Raw genomic sequence first — 17,090 nt, 5'->3', positions numbered from 1 at the left:
TACTGGTATGCAGTTGGGGCTCAGACTTCTGGGAATTTTTTTGACTGGCAACTTTGCTAATGCACTCCCAAACATAATTTGCTGACCAGAACTTGGTGTGATTCTTTATTGTTTGGATCAATTACGATCGGGGAAAATCGCTATAAACACTTTAAAAAATAAATAATGCAGGGTTTGCATTTTGTTGATTTACTGGTTGAACTCGGTGTTGAAGATTGAAGAAAACGAAACTGCCGACATAAAGCCACAAATTTTGCAATAATGCTGCAGAGAAGTCTTTTCCTGTACACTTTTAATTACTTTTCTGGTTTTGACATGTTGGGCAACATTCATGTAGTACTTCGCTACATCTTGTTTTTGTAGTTGCATGACTTATGGTTCCACGTGATATTTTTGGCAGCTATGTTTCTTCTGTCTCAGTTTAGTCCATATTGTACATGCCAGCTGGATATGCTGAAGGTCTTTGGGTTTGAAGCTGCTAATTATGTTTAAAAGCTCTAGAAGCATATTTAAAAACTCTTCAACGGAAAAAAAAATCTAATCCAAAGAATTCAAACAAATGCATTTAATTAGTTTATTGCTGGACGGTTTGGTTACGTATTCATTTTGTTTGGGGGTATTTAGCTTCACTACGTTTACATTGGTAGAAATTAAAATCGGGCTGCATTAAAGGTCCAGGAAAGAGTCCAATCAGATAATTTGATTGTCATGTAGGTTAAAACTTTTAATTATCACCACTGCTTTGAAATTTCTTAAAGATTCTGTGATTTCCTTTCCATTGTTGATATCGAACATGTGCTAATCACAAATTCTGTAGAACAAGCTGTAGATGGGAGTATTTTGAGATCGAAAGAGAGCTTTGTCACTTTCTCCGAGTTCCCCAGTAGAAAATAACGTTCTGAAATTAGATGGTTCTGCCATGGCTCCCTGGGACAGAAGCAGTTGTCTGTTTGGAACCTCCACAGGAAATAGCTCTCTTCCTCTAATGGTGCTGGGAATTTCATCCACAAGAGGGCAGACGCAGCCTTCCTTAAAATCGTGATTGAATTACGATTTTCTAAATAAGGCACAGATTACTCTGATTATGTGCTGATCATCGTACTACTGTTGAGCGCACATACTTTAGTCATTCATTTCCATAGCTTAAAATCATTTTACAAAATGACATTTCCAAAAGTTTAAAAAAAACTTGAAATTCTGAACAAAGTAACTGTAGACTTGCTCTTATGATTTATGTGCATGACACAAAATCAATCGCAGATCCACTTATCAAGAGTTTGTAAATAGAATTAGTAAAGAATTCTGTAGCCATCATGTAGTACTGAGCAGTGCAACTTGGCTTTCAGTCGTTTCTTTTACGCAAAAGCGGATCAAATAAAGAAGCTAGTTCGCTACCCACTGTTTAGGTTTCTTTCCTTGCATGCCATGCCGCATATTACAATGTGGTTAATGTAGAGCAAAACATATAGCAGTATGTGCAGTGTAACTCCTTAGTATCGCACCGGATCAGGCCCTTTAGCCTACCTTCAGCTGATATGTCAATCTGAATGAATCCCATCTGCTTGCACATGGCCTGTATCGCTCTATTCCCTGGCTGCTCATGTGTCTGCTTAAAAAGCTCTTAAATTTTACTGTTAGATCTGCTTTTATCATCTAGTGGGGTGTAGTGGTAGTAGTAGGCATTTACTGCTTTATTAAAATACTTCTCACACGTCGAGTCATACAGCATGGAAATGGGTCTTTTGGCCAACATTGCCCATGCAAGCCAAGATGCCCATCTACACCTGCCTCCATTTGGCTCGTATCCCTCTAAACATTTCCTAGTACATTTACCCTATCTATTCTCATGATTTTATACTCCACTATAACATCACTCCTGATCTACTTGTGCTCCAAGGCAAAGTCTTCCACCTGTACTGTATTTTATGACCAAGCCAATTTTGTAATCATCTTGCATCAGCCTACCATGCAGGAGCTTGGCAAATAACCTCATTAAAGATCTGCAAAATGTAGAAATGAGGAACTCTAGATGCTGGTGGTGAAAAGACTGTGACCATACACTTTATCTATGCCCGTCAGTTTTATGTACCTCCCAGGTCACTCCTCGACTTTCAAATTTCCAGGGGAAAAACATCGCAGTTTGTCCAGCCTTTCTTTGCATTTCAAGCTCTCCAGTCCCAGTATCATCTTTGTGAATCTTTTCTGCACCCTATCCAGTTTAATGACCCACTTCCTACAGATGGGCAACCAGGACTGCACACAATACACTGGTCTCGCCAACAATCCTTGCAGTTATAACATGACATAACATGCATCTCTTGTATTCAAAGCCGCCAAGTGTACCAAACACCACCTTCACCTCTGTCTATCTCTGTCTTCACTTTCAGGGGAAGTATGTATCCGTACCTGAGGTATGTAAATTGTAACCGGGTTTAACTTTCCAAAGTGCAATACCTCACACTAGTTAAAGTTAAATTTTATCTGCCATTCTTTAGCCTACTTCCCCAATCGATCTCGATCCTTTATCTTAGTTAACGCTCTTCACTGTTCCATTATGCCACCAATTTTGGTGTCATCCTCAAACCTACTGTGTTAACATTTGTCTTCCAAATCACTGATATAGTTGACAAACAATGGACCCAGCACCAATCCTTGCAACACAGCACTCATCACTGGTCATGAGCCATTACATCTGAAAAACCTCACAACCATCCTGCTAACTCCTTCTAGCAAGCCAGTTTTGTCTCAAGTGTTGGATCCTCTCAATGAGATCACTGAATTCATCTTGGCAATTATATTTGGACCAAAATTATTTGCATTTGAGTGGGCAGTCAACTTATCAGCCACCTAGGCTTGTTACTCAATATCATTCGATCTTCATCCTGATCAAAATTGTTTGGATTCTGTGATTAAATATTTAACTAATTGCAACCTGCAAAGACATAAATACGTCAGAGTATTGTTACTCCCAGCTCTCCTGATGAGAACTAACGAAGTTAACAGCATCTACATAATTCCAGAAACTAGTTTGATTAATAGCAAACCAATTGTGCATGTTAATTGGAAGAATATGGGAATTTACATTGAGTCGAAGAGCCACCTGCAGGACGCTTGGTGATTGTAACAATCCTTCTATTGTACAAAGATGGGTGGTCTTCTTGGGGTCATATTCTTAGAAGGGACAACAATTAAACATTTTAATGTGCATGACAATCTTCTGGAAGGTGGTAATTTTTTTTATCATAAATGATGAAAAAGTGTTAAAATGTGCCCTTTTACAATTGCCGTGTGGATGTTTGTAGAGAATTGATTCTGCTAGTTAGTATATTAATAGTTTGCTTATGGATAGAGCACTGATTATATACCAATAAGTGTTTGATCTTGCTATGTATGTTTAATATGCTGAGGGTATGATTAATTTCGTAACTTTTTCTATTAATAGAATCTGCTGCAGCAGGTAGCATCTCGGGATTTGTTGACAAACATACAGCAGCTCCTGGTGGTGACTCCTCCAATTCTTAGCTCTGGCATGTTTATAATGGTGGTCCGCATGTTCTCATTGATGTGTTCAAACTGCCCCACTCTGGCTGTGCAGCTGATGAAGCAAAGTGAGTATATTTTTTCCCGGCATATCTGGGAGAAGTGGTCAGTCTTCACAAATGTTGATATAGGATTTATATTGTAACAATGGGGTGTTTCTTTTAGAACATTTTGTAAACTGACAGAGGGCAGGACACATTTAAATTAGATTCCAACATATGAAGTGTCACTGATGGAGTTGAGAGCTCGGTCAAATGACACTGTTTACAAAAAAAAGTTGTGGTTTCCTCTATTGTTCTTTGTCACTTGAGAAGCTCACAATTTTATATGAAATTGCATTGTTAATTGTTAACAAAAACCTTTCAAAATGTGTTCAAGTATTAAGGTACAAAAGTCTGCAGTCGCTGTATCCAGGTGAGGCAGAGATTCATATGCCCAACATTAAACCTTTTCTGTTCCATTTGGTACTCTCAATGTGACCTCCTCTACATTGGTGTGACAAAGTGCAGATCAACCTACTGCATTACCAAAGCCTGAGTTCTGTTTGTTGTGGCCTACGTGCTAGCCATTTCCATTTCTCTTCCCATTCCTATACTGACCTGACTGTTCGCTGCCTCCTCCACTGCCAGGGGGGGGGGGGGGGGGGCAAACACAAACTAGAGAAATGGCACCTCGTATTCTGCCTCGGTGGTTTGACATAGACATTGAATTCTCTAATCTCAGGAAGCGTCCTCTTTTGCCCTTCTATCCCATCCTGATCCTCCCACTCTTGCCCTTATTAAATCCCACCCACCCCATAACCCACACAGTTCTCCCATCAGGTCTTTCTCTTCCCCCCCCCCCCCCCCCCCCCCCCTTAAGTTTCCATCTGCGCACCTGACCTCTTAGTTGAACCCATACTCCAACTTTCTTTCCCATCAGTCTCCATCTTCAGGCCCATCTCCACTGATCACATCGCATACGTTATCTTCATCTCTCTCTCTCTCCCCCTCCCTGTTGTGTGCGTGTACTTGCTCCTGCCCACCCTTCCACAGATACTGCTTAGCTGCTGAATTCTTCCAGCAGTTTTGTTGCATTAAGGTAGCCATCTCTTGGTGAGATCCAATTGTTAAACAGCAGTTACTGTCCACCTATATCAGAATGAATACAACTAGATAATTGATCATTTTCGATCTTAATCTTGAATCGAGGCTGATTGAAGCTTTGACCTTATCACATGTCAATGTGGGTGTTTCAACTCTAACAGAGATATTGACAAATATTAGTAGGGTTGGTTTTCCTGAGGGTGTCAATCCTGGCAAATATGAACTTAGAAGGTTAAAGCTGATCTTTTTACTTTTTCACAGATATTGCAGAAACACTGCGTTTTTTACTTTGTGGCGCTTCAAGTGGCAGCTGCCAAGAACAAATTGACCTTGTACCAAGAAGTCCACAAGAACTCTATGAGCTTACTTCCCTTATCTGGTGAGATGCTTATCGGATATATTGAGACATTTTAATCTTGGCAACATTTGTTGCCTCATTGAAATTAAACACATTTATCGGATAATTGTTTGAATATCTATGATTCCTTGGTTTTGAAACTACTAAGGAAGACGTATGTTTAATGCAACAGGAATGAAATAATGAACTTACTTGCCGTAGCTTATAGCCCCATTAATGAGCAATAGCACAGCAAATATAGAATACTAAATAACTTAGGAAACAATGATACTAGGTGACCAGGCCATAATAGTGCAAAACTGAAGTATGTAGTCCATAGTAGATCGTTACTGCAGTAGGGTTGTGGAGGGTGGTTATCGGAAAGAAGCTGTTCTTGAACTTGGAGATCACAGTTCTCAACCTTTAATACCATCTTCCTGATGGTAACAATGATTCCTGTAGACGCCTTTGGTCGGTCGGTTAAAAGCATGTTTGTACCAGGTAATGTCCACCACTTTCCGCAGCTTCCTTTATCCCTTAGTATTGGAGTTACTGAAACAAGCTTTGATGCAGTCAGCATGCTCTCTCCCTTATTACATGTAGAAGTTCGATAGAGTGTTCAGTGACATTCAAATACATACTGCTTGGTGACAAATGCAACATAAAATGCATTTTGAAAAGAATATACCTCTTCCACTCTAACTTGAACTGCACCACATTATTTGACCTATTTTTAAAGTGAAAGAGGAGGAACTAATTCAAGAATTCTCTGGATGGGGGGGGGGGGGGAGGAGATCAGTGGCATGAAAGATGAAGAACTACCTTCTGTGCTGCTTGGTTCTGAATTATGGGCAGCACAGTGGTGCTGCTGGTAGAGCTGCTACCTCACAGCGCCGGAGACCCAGGTTCAATCCTGGCCTCAGATGCTGTCTGTGTGGAGTTTGCACATTCTTTCTGTGACCATGTGGGTTTCCACCAGGTTCTCCAGTTTCTTCCCGCATTCCAAAGATGTGCAGATTTGTAGTTTAAATGGCCTCTGTAATTTACCCCTAATATGTAGGGAGTGAATGAGAAAGTGGAATAACGCGAAAGAGTGAACGGGCGGTTGGTGCAGACCTGATGGTCCGAAGGGCCTGCTTCAAAGCTGAATCGCTAAACTACTTGAATAATCTGTGCATACTTTTGAAGGTCATTAAATCTTTAAACAGCTGGTTAGCATGTCATTATGCTTCAGTACTCCTGAACCTTCAATTTTCGATAGCTACACACGCAGGTTCTATTGATTTGGATATTCGGTCTATTTGTTGTATTGTGTGTAACATGACCACGTCCGCACAATATAGGTAACCTTTATAAGAATCCAAAATTTATTAAAATCTGATTTAATTTCTTAGTGAATTGATGCCTTGTCTACCCAAAGAAGGAATTTTTGCTGTTGATACCATGCTCAAGAAGGGAAGTGCACAAAATACAGATGGTGCAATATGGCAATGGCGTGATGACCGAGGTCTGTGGCATCCATACAACCGAATCGATAGTCGCATAATAGAGGTATAATATTTTAGTATATGGTATCACCAAAGGGAGGGACGAAGAAGACCGGGGTAGAATGGGTGGGATGTAAAATGAGTGAGAATTGCTTCATCCGCATTCTTGTTCTACCATGGCATGAGTACTGTAGCTTGGTGACAAAACGAGCAAGCCTCAGAATTGGGCTTGGTATTACAGTAAAAATAATGTAGTTATCTGCATTTATTGGAGAGTAATTTGTCTAACTTTCAGTTACTTTCTCTGGCCTTGGAAATTAACCTCCATTTATGATGTCTCATTCCTTTGGATCTTATTAGAGATTTTTTAAAGGAATGTTTACCTTGTCTATTCAGTTCCATAGCTTTAAAACCTTCATTTCCCTTTTATATCTGGATTTTTGCATCCTAATTTGATATATGCTCAGGTGACATCCCTGGTTCTAATGCAAGCAAAATGCTACTGATGCTGGAAATCAGAAAAGTTATTAACACTTCAAGTCAATGTACTTTCATCAGAACTGACTCTGACTCAGTTCAGTAACTATTCATCAATACAGTTAAGGAGATGCACACATCTTGGCTTTGATCACAAAGTTTGTGTAGGGAGCTGCTGTTCACATCAAGTTCTAGTAGCTGTTTCCAATAAAAATTGTCACTTGATGTAACGGGTGTGATTGTAGCCCTGCACTATGGTTGCACCTTTAAACTTTCAAATATCGGGGGGTGCTGACTTGCCAATATTCTTGTACCCTAGGCAACATTTAAAGATGACAAATATCCTGCTTCTGTTGAAATTTCGAGGATTTAAAAACAAATATTTTGAATCTTTCACAGTTCCCTTTCAAACTGCCTGTTTTACAGCTCGTTTACCAGAGAAAACCACATGGGATTAAAATGGCAATATTCAAATTGTATTCTAGAAATTGGCTGTTACCAGCAAGCATTGTGAGTTGATCAGTTGCTGTGCTTTTTAAGATTGAATTATATAGAAATGAAACACAGTAAATAATGCAGGTGTAAATTTGGTGTTTTAAAATTTGATTTCTGAATTTTATCTTGATTAAATATTGATTTTTAATATATAGTTTACATCTCAGCCCATGGAAGCAAAATACAAATTTAATATCAAAGCAAAAGAAAATTGCTTAACTAAATTCAAAACAACATATGAACAAATCTTTTGTGTATTTTGATAACCTTCGGGAACTAGAAAGCTTTCAACAAATTGTCTGATTTAAGAAATGGACGAGCCAATTTGTGCACTAGCTCCTATAAAGAACAATGTAATAATGGCTGTAATCTTGGGTTGATCTGAGAGAAAAGGGTTGATAATAGTATCACATTGAATATTATAATTTCTGGGGATATTTCCCAGCTCTTTTAAGAATGTGCCACAGATTTTATAATTTGCGTGTAATCAAAAGCTCTTTTACTATCCTTGGCTTGATGCCTTGTCAGCTACAGCACCCAATCACAGTGTTGCAATACAATATTATCGTACAAGAATGCCCATATTTTGTGCTCCAATTTCTGGAATGGAACTTAAGCCCCATTATCTAATGATTTGAAGGTGAGAGTGCTACTATTTGTACCACAGCTTGTGCCTTCTAAGTTGTGGCCATGCGGACAATTTTATGCTGTATTTGTATTCTTGGATATAAAAGCAGTATGAACATCCTAATGTCATCAAATCATAAATGGCAAAGAATCCCAGTTAACCCGTGTGATGTATTCTCGTGTACAATGTCAAGAACTGTTGTGTCACCGCTGTGATTCATATGCATTCCTAATTCCTGTTAATACATTAGACTTGAAACACAGCACATCTTTATATGCGCAGGCATGTATATGATTTGCAGTGAGTAGAGAAGTGGGAATGGGCTGCAAGCTGAAGCTGAAATGCCCTACACATCCGTGTAAGTATTGAGCAAAGTACGTTGGACACACTGGCAAGCATTCAGATCTTAGGTCTGCAGTAATCTTTTTTGTATGCTTTGACAGTCTGTTCACATTGTTCACAGGCGGCCCATCAAGTGGGTGAGGATGAAATAAGCTTGTCAACATTGGGTCGAGTTTATACTATTGACTTTAACTCTATGCAGCAGATCAATGAGGACACTGGGACAGCCCGTGCTATTCAGAGAAAACCCAATCCATTGGCCAACACGAATACTGGTGAGTACTTATGAATTAACCTTAAAGCTTGTTAGTCTCAAAGTAAAAGTAATTAAGGTTTGAAAATGCACCTGCATTGACTTGAATCTTTTTGTAGCTAAAGGTGGTTTTGTACATGAAATGGTTGAGATGCGAGACAACTTTTCATCATAGGGTGCTTTCTGAGACTGCTGGCTCCAATTAATTTATGGAGGGAAACATGTCAGTTTTTCAATTCGGCAATATCCTACAAAGAATAATTTAAAAATCTTTATCTTTCATTAAACTTGATTCCTTTTATCATATATCTATACACTGTGTAGTCTTTCTGCTGACTAGCATGCAGCAAAAAAACTTTTCAATGTACCTTGGTACACGACAATTAACTAAACTAAAATATGTAACTTAATGGATTGCTGTTCAAAGTGTGCGGTGAATCTTTTGTCTTCCTGAGAGCAGATTGATTTAATATTTTAGATTTGACTCATTCTCCATAACATTCCAATTTTCATTCAAGACCAAGTGAGACTTGAATTTACAATTTTAATTTGGAGTCATGGATAACTATTGATAACTAATATTTTTCTCCAACATTTTTATATATTAATTTAATTTTAAAAGTCCATATTGGTTGTAGATATTAGCACTACAGTGCCTTCCATAATGTTTGGGACAGACTCATCATTTATTTATTTGTCTGTGTATTCCACAATTTGACATCTGTAATAGAAAAAAATCACATGTGGTTAAAGTGCACATTGTCAGATTTTATTAAAGGCCATTTTTATACGTTTTGGTTTCATCATGTAGAAATCACAGCTGTTTATACATAGTCGTCGTCCCCCCCCCCCATTTCAGGGCACCATAATGTTTGGGACACTTGGCTTCACAGATGTTTGTATTTGCTCGGGTGTGTTTAAATGTCTCCTTAATGCAGGTATAAGAGCTCTCAGTACATGTACATAGTCTTTCCTCCAGTCTTTCCATCACCGTTGGAAAATTTTATTGCTGTTTATCAACATGAGGACAAAGATGTGCTAATGAAAGTCAAAGAAGCCATTATGAGACTGAGAAACAAGAATAATACTGTTAGAGATATCAGCCAAAACTTAGCCTTACCAAAATCAACTGGTTGGAACATCATTAAGAAGAAAGAGAGCACTGGCCAAGGATGACCTCCACAGGTGATGATAGAAGAATTCTCTCGAATAAAGAAAAATCCCCAAACACCTGTCCGACAGATCAGAAACACTCTTCAGGAATCGGGTGTGGATTTATCAATGGCCACTGTCTGCAGAATACTTCATGAACAGAAATACAAAGGCTACACTGCAAGATGCAAACCACTGGTTAACCTCAAAAATAGGATGGCCAGGTTACAGTTTGCCAAGAAGTACTTAAAAGAGCAACCACAGTTCTGGAAAATGGTCTTGTGGACAGATGAGACGAAGATGAACTTATATCAGAGTGATGGCAAGAGCAAAGTATGGAGGAGAGAAGGAATGGCTCAGGATGCAAAGTATACCACCTCAACTGTGAAACATGGTGGTGGGGGTGTTATGGCCTGGGAATGTGTGGCTGCTGTAAGGTACTGGCTCACTGATCTTCAATGATGATACAACTGCCGATGGTAGTAGCATCATGAATTCTGAAGTGTATGGACACATCCTATCTGTGCAAGTTCAAACAAATGCCTCAAAACTCATTGGCCGGCGGTTCATTCTACAGCAAGACAATAATAATAATAATAAACTTTTTGACGGACTCAAGGTCCAGACAAGGGGCAACATTACATTAAAAATGCATTGCATATCAAATATCATAAATATATATACAATGATATATACAATGATCCCAAACATACTGCTAATGCAACAAAGGAGTTTTTCAAAGCTACAAAATGGTCAATTCTTGATTGGCCACGATCTATGTTATAGTCTATTTTAGTTGTGTATTATGTGGGAGAAACTTTTAAAATAAATAAATAAATTAAAAAAAAATCTCCTCACTGGAGATGCGACCTTTTTCCGTGTCGTATCTCCGTTTGCGCTGCGGCCTAACATCGAGGAGCTGGCGGCCTCCAACTGGAATCGACCTTAAGGGCTCTGTCGCAGAGCCTGTGGACCTACCATCTGGCTGACTTCGGAGGCTGTGGTGGCGCTGCGGCTGCGACCCGACTTCCGAGGCTTCGACCGCGGGCCCTGTGGATCGGGAGCTTGCAGGTCCCTGGTTGGTGACCGATTTTCGGGAGCTCCAGCAACAGCAGCTTCGTCCGCCCCGAATCGCAAGGCTTGAATCGGCCCTTTCGCAGGGCCTTTCATCGCTCGGCATGGCTTAAAATCGGCTGTGGTAACTTCCATCGCCCGGCGGGGGCTTCAATATCAGGAGCCTCGTTCGCCTCGAACCAGCAGTTTGACTGCCTGACCACGGGAGAAGAAGTAAGGAGGAGTTAAGACTTTTACCTTCAATCACAGTGAGGAGGTGCCTGTAGGAGATTCGTTGTGATGGATGTTTGTGTTTAATTGTGTTTATTGCTGCTTTCTTACTGTTATGACTGCATGGCAATGTAATTTCGTTCAAACTTGTTTTTGAATGACAAATAAATAAATTCAATTCGTCGATTAAATCACCCAATCTGAACCCAACTGAGCATGCCTTTTATATGCTGAAGAGAAAACTGAAGGGGACTAGCCCCCAAAACAAGCATAAGCTAAAGATGGCTGCAATACAGGCCTGGTAGAGCATTAACAGAGAAGGCAGCCAGCAACTGGTGATGTCCACGAATCGCAGACTTCAAGCTGTCATTGCATGCAAACGATGTGCAACAAAGTACGAAGCATGACTTTGCTGTGTCCCAAACATTATGGTGCCCTGAAATGGGGGGACTATGTATAAACACTGCTGTAATTTCTACATGGTGAAAAACACAAGCCTGTCTTTGGAAAAACGTGCTTCTCCAATCCCTTTTTTAAAATCTTTACCTTACCTTTAATATAATTGTTTCTCTCACTACACGACTTTGAAGACTTGTGTAGAATCGGCTGTAATTAAGCCAATGGTTACTTTGTTTAATCGCAAGCCCTCATACCTAGATGTACATTTTTTCAATACCTTCAAATGTTTGGTGCTAGAATTGGTGGTCATAATGCTCTAACCAGGTTGGTGCTTTGTAACTTTTTCTATGTTCCAATTGGTGTTCTTGCAGGAACGGGTAGGTGAATAAGGACAGATTGGATTCTAAATGTTAGAACTTTACAGCTCAGTATTATCGGTGACAATTAAAGATGTGATGTGTTAATCAGTATTACGTGTCAAACATTCAACTGTGCAGCACAGAAACAGGCCATTTGGCCCATTATTATTGTGCTAAACGTGATCCCAAATTAAACTATTCCCATCTACCTGCACATGATCCATATCCCTCTGTTCTCTACATATTCATGTGCCTAATCAACACCACTCTAGTATCTGCTTCCAGTCACCTCTGGTAGCACGGGTCAGGTACCTACCACTCTGCTTATTAATTTAAAAAAAACAAAAAAAAAACATCCTACACATTTTTTAACTTACAGCCTCTCATTTTTAAGCTTTGTCCTCGAGTATTTGACATCCCCACCCAAAAAATTCTGATTATCTACCCTAACTGTGCCTCTGATCGTCATTTTGTTAACGTCTATTGGGTCTCTTCAGTTTCCAAAGAAAACAATACAAGTTTGTACAGCCCACTATATTATTATGAATTATATATTGTACAATTATGTACAACCATCTGATTCAGACAGCATCCTAATAAACATCTTCTGTGCCCCTCGCAAGCCTGCACATCTTCGTGTCATGGATAAACCAGAAAATGCGCACAATATTTCAAATGTGGCCTTACCAAAATTTTATAAAGTTGCAGCGACTTTCTGACAGGACTTAATGCCCCGACCGATGAAGACGAGCATAGATATGTCATCTTTACCATTCTATCTGCTAGTGTTGCTACTTTCAGCAGCTAGTGATTCTACATCGATGCTGTTAACAGTTCTGCCATTAACTGAAGAAGGGTCTCAACCCGAAACATCACCCATTCCTTCTCTCCAGAGATGCTGCCTGTCCTGCCGAATTACTCCAGCTTTTTGTGTCTAACTGTATCCTTCACCCTTGCATTTGACCTCCCAAAATGCAATACCTCACACTTTAGTTTAGTTTAGAGACAGTGCGGAAACAGGCCTTTCATCTCACCGAGTCCGCACTGACTAGTGATCCCTGCACACTAACGCTATCCTACACACTGGGGACAACTTACTATTTTTACTGCAGTCAATTAACCTCCAAACCTGTCTTTGGAGGGAGGGAGGAAAACGGAGCTGCCAGGGAAAACTCACGCGGTCATGGGGAGAAGGTACAAACTCTGTACAGACAGCACCCGTGGTCGGGATCAAACCCAGGTCTCTGGTGCTGTAAGATAGTATCACTGTGCCACCCAATCAGGACTGATCTTCATCTGCCTTTTCCCTGCCCTATATCCTGCTGTTTCCTTTGACAGCCATCTTCAATGTTTGCAACTCCAGCCCTTTTGTAATGTCTGCAAACTTACTAAACAATCCATCTACTTTTCCATCCAAGTCGTTGTTAATATCACAAAGAGAGATCCCAACACTGACCCTGCGCAGCACCACTTGTCTTGGACCTCCAGCCACAGCCCCCTTCCACCACCACCCTCAGTCTTTACGCAAGTCCATTCTGAATCCAGACTACTGGGTCACTGTGTATCACATGCATTGTGATTTCCTGGGGCAGTCAACCATGAGGAAATGTTGCCAAATGACTTGCTGAAGTCCATGTCGATAGCTGGCACTGCCCTATCCTCATCCATCACCTTTGTCACCTCGAAAAACACATTCAAGTTAGCAAAAATTGACCTGCTGTGGTCAAGGTCATGCCGACTGCCCCTAATTATCCCATTCTCTTCCAAATGTAAGTGAATCCTCTCCGATAGCCATCCTGTCATTGAGTCTCACAAGCCTAATTTATTAGTTATCCATACTTCCTAACCTATCAAAGGAATAACAATGGATATTCTCCAGTCCTCTGGGATCTTGCTTGCAGGTGGAGAGGATACAATGGTCCCATTAATCTCCACTCGCAATAACCTGGAATAGATCTCATCAGGCTTTGGGGACATCCACCTTAATGCTCTTTAAGAGGTCCAACACCTCCACTTTATTGATCTCTGTCTAGTGTTTTAGTACACCTCACACTGATCTCTCTATACTCTATCTCATATTCGCTGGTGAATGCCAATGCAAAGCTCAAGACCAGTCCAGAAATTAAGTTGAGCCAACCTGTTTTGAACATTTGGCTATGAGACATTTGCTGGTGTAGGAATAGATTAGCATCCTGCCTTAATTTCTTGCCATTGAATAGGGGTTACCTGAATTCAGTAAAGTTAATGAGTTATTATGAATGTTGATACAGATATGGAAGCAATCAGAATAAAGTAACCTGATGTTAGATTTATTTTTTAATTATGTAGGTGGTCACTCTGAAACCAGGAAGGATGATGCACGTGCTCAACTAATGAGGGAGGATCCAGACCTGGCTAAATGCTTTATAAAGACATTGTTTGGTGTGTTGTATGAAGTGTATAGTTCGTCAGCTGGACCTGCTGTCAGACACAAGTGCCTTAGAGCAATTCTTAGAATAATTTATTTTGCTGATGCTGAACTTCTAAAGGATGTTCTAAAAAATCATGCTGTCTCCAGGTAGGTATTAATTGTAAAATCTTGAACTTTTATTTTAAAAACTGTACTTTTTCTGCTGAGCATGGGGAACCAGAACATTGAATATGTATAAAATCACTAATTATCCTCACTTTGGGTTTTATAATCTTAATAGAGGAAGAAGGCAAGGAACCAGAGGATGTGGTTGTAAATTAATTTGCAAAATAGTCATGGGTGCAGCTTGTTTTGTCCCAAATTGAATGTCCTTTCATCAAAGGCATTGGAGTGCCAGAAATTGGACAATGCATTAACATTTTCAGGGTTGTAGTTTAGTTTGCATAAAGTTGCCATGGACACAGTGGGTTTAATTACCTTGTGCTGTTTCATTCTGTCGTGTCTCCCCATTGACTTTAAAGTTATTCAGAATTGCCTTTCTGTTGGTTTTACACAAGAAGTGATGCCTTGGGACGATGGAATGTTTTATAACTTCCCCACATCCCCGACTCCTCAAACACTTCTCATTGATGGAACCAACTTAATATACAAACTTTGTCCTTTTATTAATATGAAAGTTTAAAACGATCTTAGTTTTTTAAATATTGCAGCTCCTGATGTTATGGTCTTAAATTACAAAAATAAACCAAGTTAATTTGAAAGAATATTTGTATATGTGCCTTGCAAATGGGATTTAATGAGGTATAAATTGTAATTACTGACTCAAACATTGGTTTTAATTTTAGTGTAACGCAGAGCTGATTGGGAAATTGTAATTTAAAACTATCTTCATGATGGTTGTGACATAAAGGACTGTTCAATAGCACCACTGACCATGTCATTGTTACACAAACACATTTCTTAATTCAAAACTAGTTTCAGTGATATGATCAATTATTGTGTATGCATTCTTCTACTCTTATGTGAACATTTGTTTTTATTTTCATCCCACCACCAAAATCCAACAGCCACATCGCGTCCATGTTATCAAGTCAAGATTTCAAGATCGTAGTAGGAGCACTTCAGATGGCAGAAATTTTAATGCAGAAGTTACCAGATGTTTTCAGCGTTTACTTCAGAAGAGAAGGTAAAATTTGAATAATTCTTGCCTGTTTCGTGCTTTACACATGGAACTAATTCTCTCAGATAATTGCTCTTATTTCTAGAGTTACGTACAATGTTGAATTTCATTCCTTTCTGTAATTAAAATTTGGAATTTTGAAAAGTATAAAATACTTTTTTAATTTTGGTCAAAGGAGTGATGCACCAAGTGAAAAACTTAGCTGAGTCTGAGACTCTGCTGACCAGCCCGCCCAAGGCATGCAGTAGTGGGATAGGAAGTCTGGGCACAACGGCTACAATTAGCACAGCTACAGCTGCAAGCAATACCATTCCTGATCTAGGATCTCCCAGCTTCCAAAGTATGGACGACTCTTTGGATTTAAGCCCCCAGGGGTAAGTTTGAACATTTTTCATTCATGTAGTAAAATGCTTCTGCATTCTCATCATTTTGGGATTTTATTGATTAACAAACAGATGAATAATCTTGGATATTAGTTAGGTGCAATTTAATAACTAGCACAACTTTAAAAAAAAAATGCCATGTAGTTTAGTCTGGGCACATTTAACACAACATTATGAGATATCACTTGTTGAAGCCTCATTTACATCTGATTCACGCTATGCCTGGTACCGCTGCACAATAAAGCCACAACAGTAAAGGTTCAGTGTACGTTTCGACAGACATAACAGGCATTGTGTAAACCTGAAGCACAAGTATTTATTAAAAGAAACACGTCTTCAGAAATCTGCCTAGAATTACCTAATGTTTTGATTTTGTTTTGTTTACGAAGCAGTACTTTGTAGACTGAAATATTGCTGAAGTGTAATAAAGTTTGTAATTTAGGATGGTAACTGATTTGCAAGGGTGCAGTAATTGCCAGGTACTAGATTTAGGTTTATTATTGTCATGTGTACTGAGGTACAGTGAAAAGCTTTGCTTTGCATGTTATCCAATCAAATCAGAATTCTATACATAAGCCAAACTCGAGTACAATAGGTGGAGCGAAGAGAATGATTCACTCGAGTGGTGGCGCCATCGCGTGTGGCTGCCTAGCCTGTAGCTGTCTGTCCTTTCATTCTTTTTGTTACTTTTTTAGTCTGTTTTAAAGTTTGTTTTGGTTATCTTTTGGTCTTTTTTATTTGGGGGGAGGGGGAAACTTTTCTTGGTCAATTCCTGGTCGAGGGTGCGATTATTCTCCGAGCAGCATCTTCGCCCCCCCTCCTTGCGGCCTACCACCTGGATTGGTGCTGCCTTTCCTGCCGGTGACTGGCCAGAGCCTCAGCTGCAGCAGTGGCAGCGCAGCACTGGATTCCATCGTGGAGCGAGCGATATCTTACTGGGGCTGCCGTGTTGGAGGTCCTGGATGTGCTGCGACTACTGACTTTGACACCGTGGCGCTGTGGTCTGCGGCACTGACGTTCCGGCCGCTGGCGGCACTGACTTTGACTTTAACATCGCGGAGCCTTGGGATCTCTCGCCGAGGTCGCCAGCGTTGAATCTCCGCCCAGCTCAGCCTGTGGACTTCGGAAGCCGCGGTCTCCAGTAGGAAGCGGCCGATTCGGAGACTCCGGGCCGCTGAGAGTGTTTGAGGGAAATATCGGGTCCTTAGCGGCGACTGCGAAGGCCTCGATAGGCTCCGAACTGAGGAAGACGACTGAACTTTGGTGCCTTCCCTCACAG

At 40.1% G+C, this 17,090-nt stretch overlaps 1 protein-coding gene across 15 annotated transcripts in view; it reads left to right on the top strand.

Annotated features, from left to right (window-relative positions):
* The window catches only part of trip12 (thyroid hormone receptor interactor 12), a 109,536-nt gene that overhangs the window by 58,324 nt on the left and 34,122 nt on the right, over positions 1–17,090 (top strand). For 7 of the 15 annotated variants that reach the window (XM_033031928.1, XM_033031931.1, XM_033031926.1 and 4 more), the window contains 8 exons: positions 3,443–3,608; positions 4,887–5,004; positions 6,357–6,513; positions 7,353–7,436; positions 8,513–8,666; positions 14,167–14,395; positions 15,316–15,434; positions 15,604–15,802. In XM_033031928.1, coding sequence (XP_032887819.1) covers positions 3,443–3,608; positions 4,887–5,004; positions 6,357–6,513; positions 7,353–7,436; positions 8,513–8,666; positions 14,167–14,395; positions 15,316–15,434; positions 15,604–15,802 — 1,226 coding nt within the window. The remainder of the gene's footprint in view (positions 1–3,442; positions 3,609–4,886; positions 5,005–6,356; positions 6,514–7,352; positions 7,437–8,512; positions 8,667–14,166; positions 14,396–15,315; positions 15,435–15,603; positions 15,803–17,090) is intronic. The other 8 variants (XM_033031937.1, XM_033031934.1, XM_033031935.1 and 5 more) reach the window with 2 other exon arrangements.

This window comes from Amblyraja radiata, chromosome 13, assembly GCF_010909765.2.
Source record: "Amblyraja radiata isolate CabotCenter1 chromosome 13, sAmbRad1.1.pri, whole genome shotgun sequence".
Taxonomy (NCBI): domain Eukaryota; kingdom Metazoa; phylum Chordata; class Chondrichthyes; order Rajiformes; family Rajidae; genus Amblyraja; species Amblyraja radiata.
This window is presented reverse-complemented; position numbering and strand designations above follow the sequence as displayed.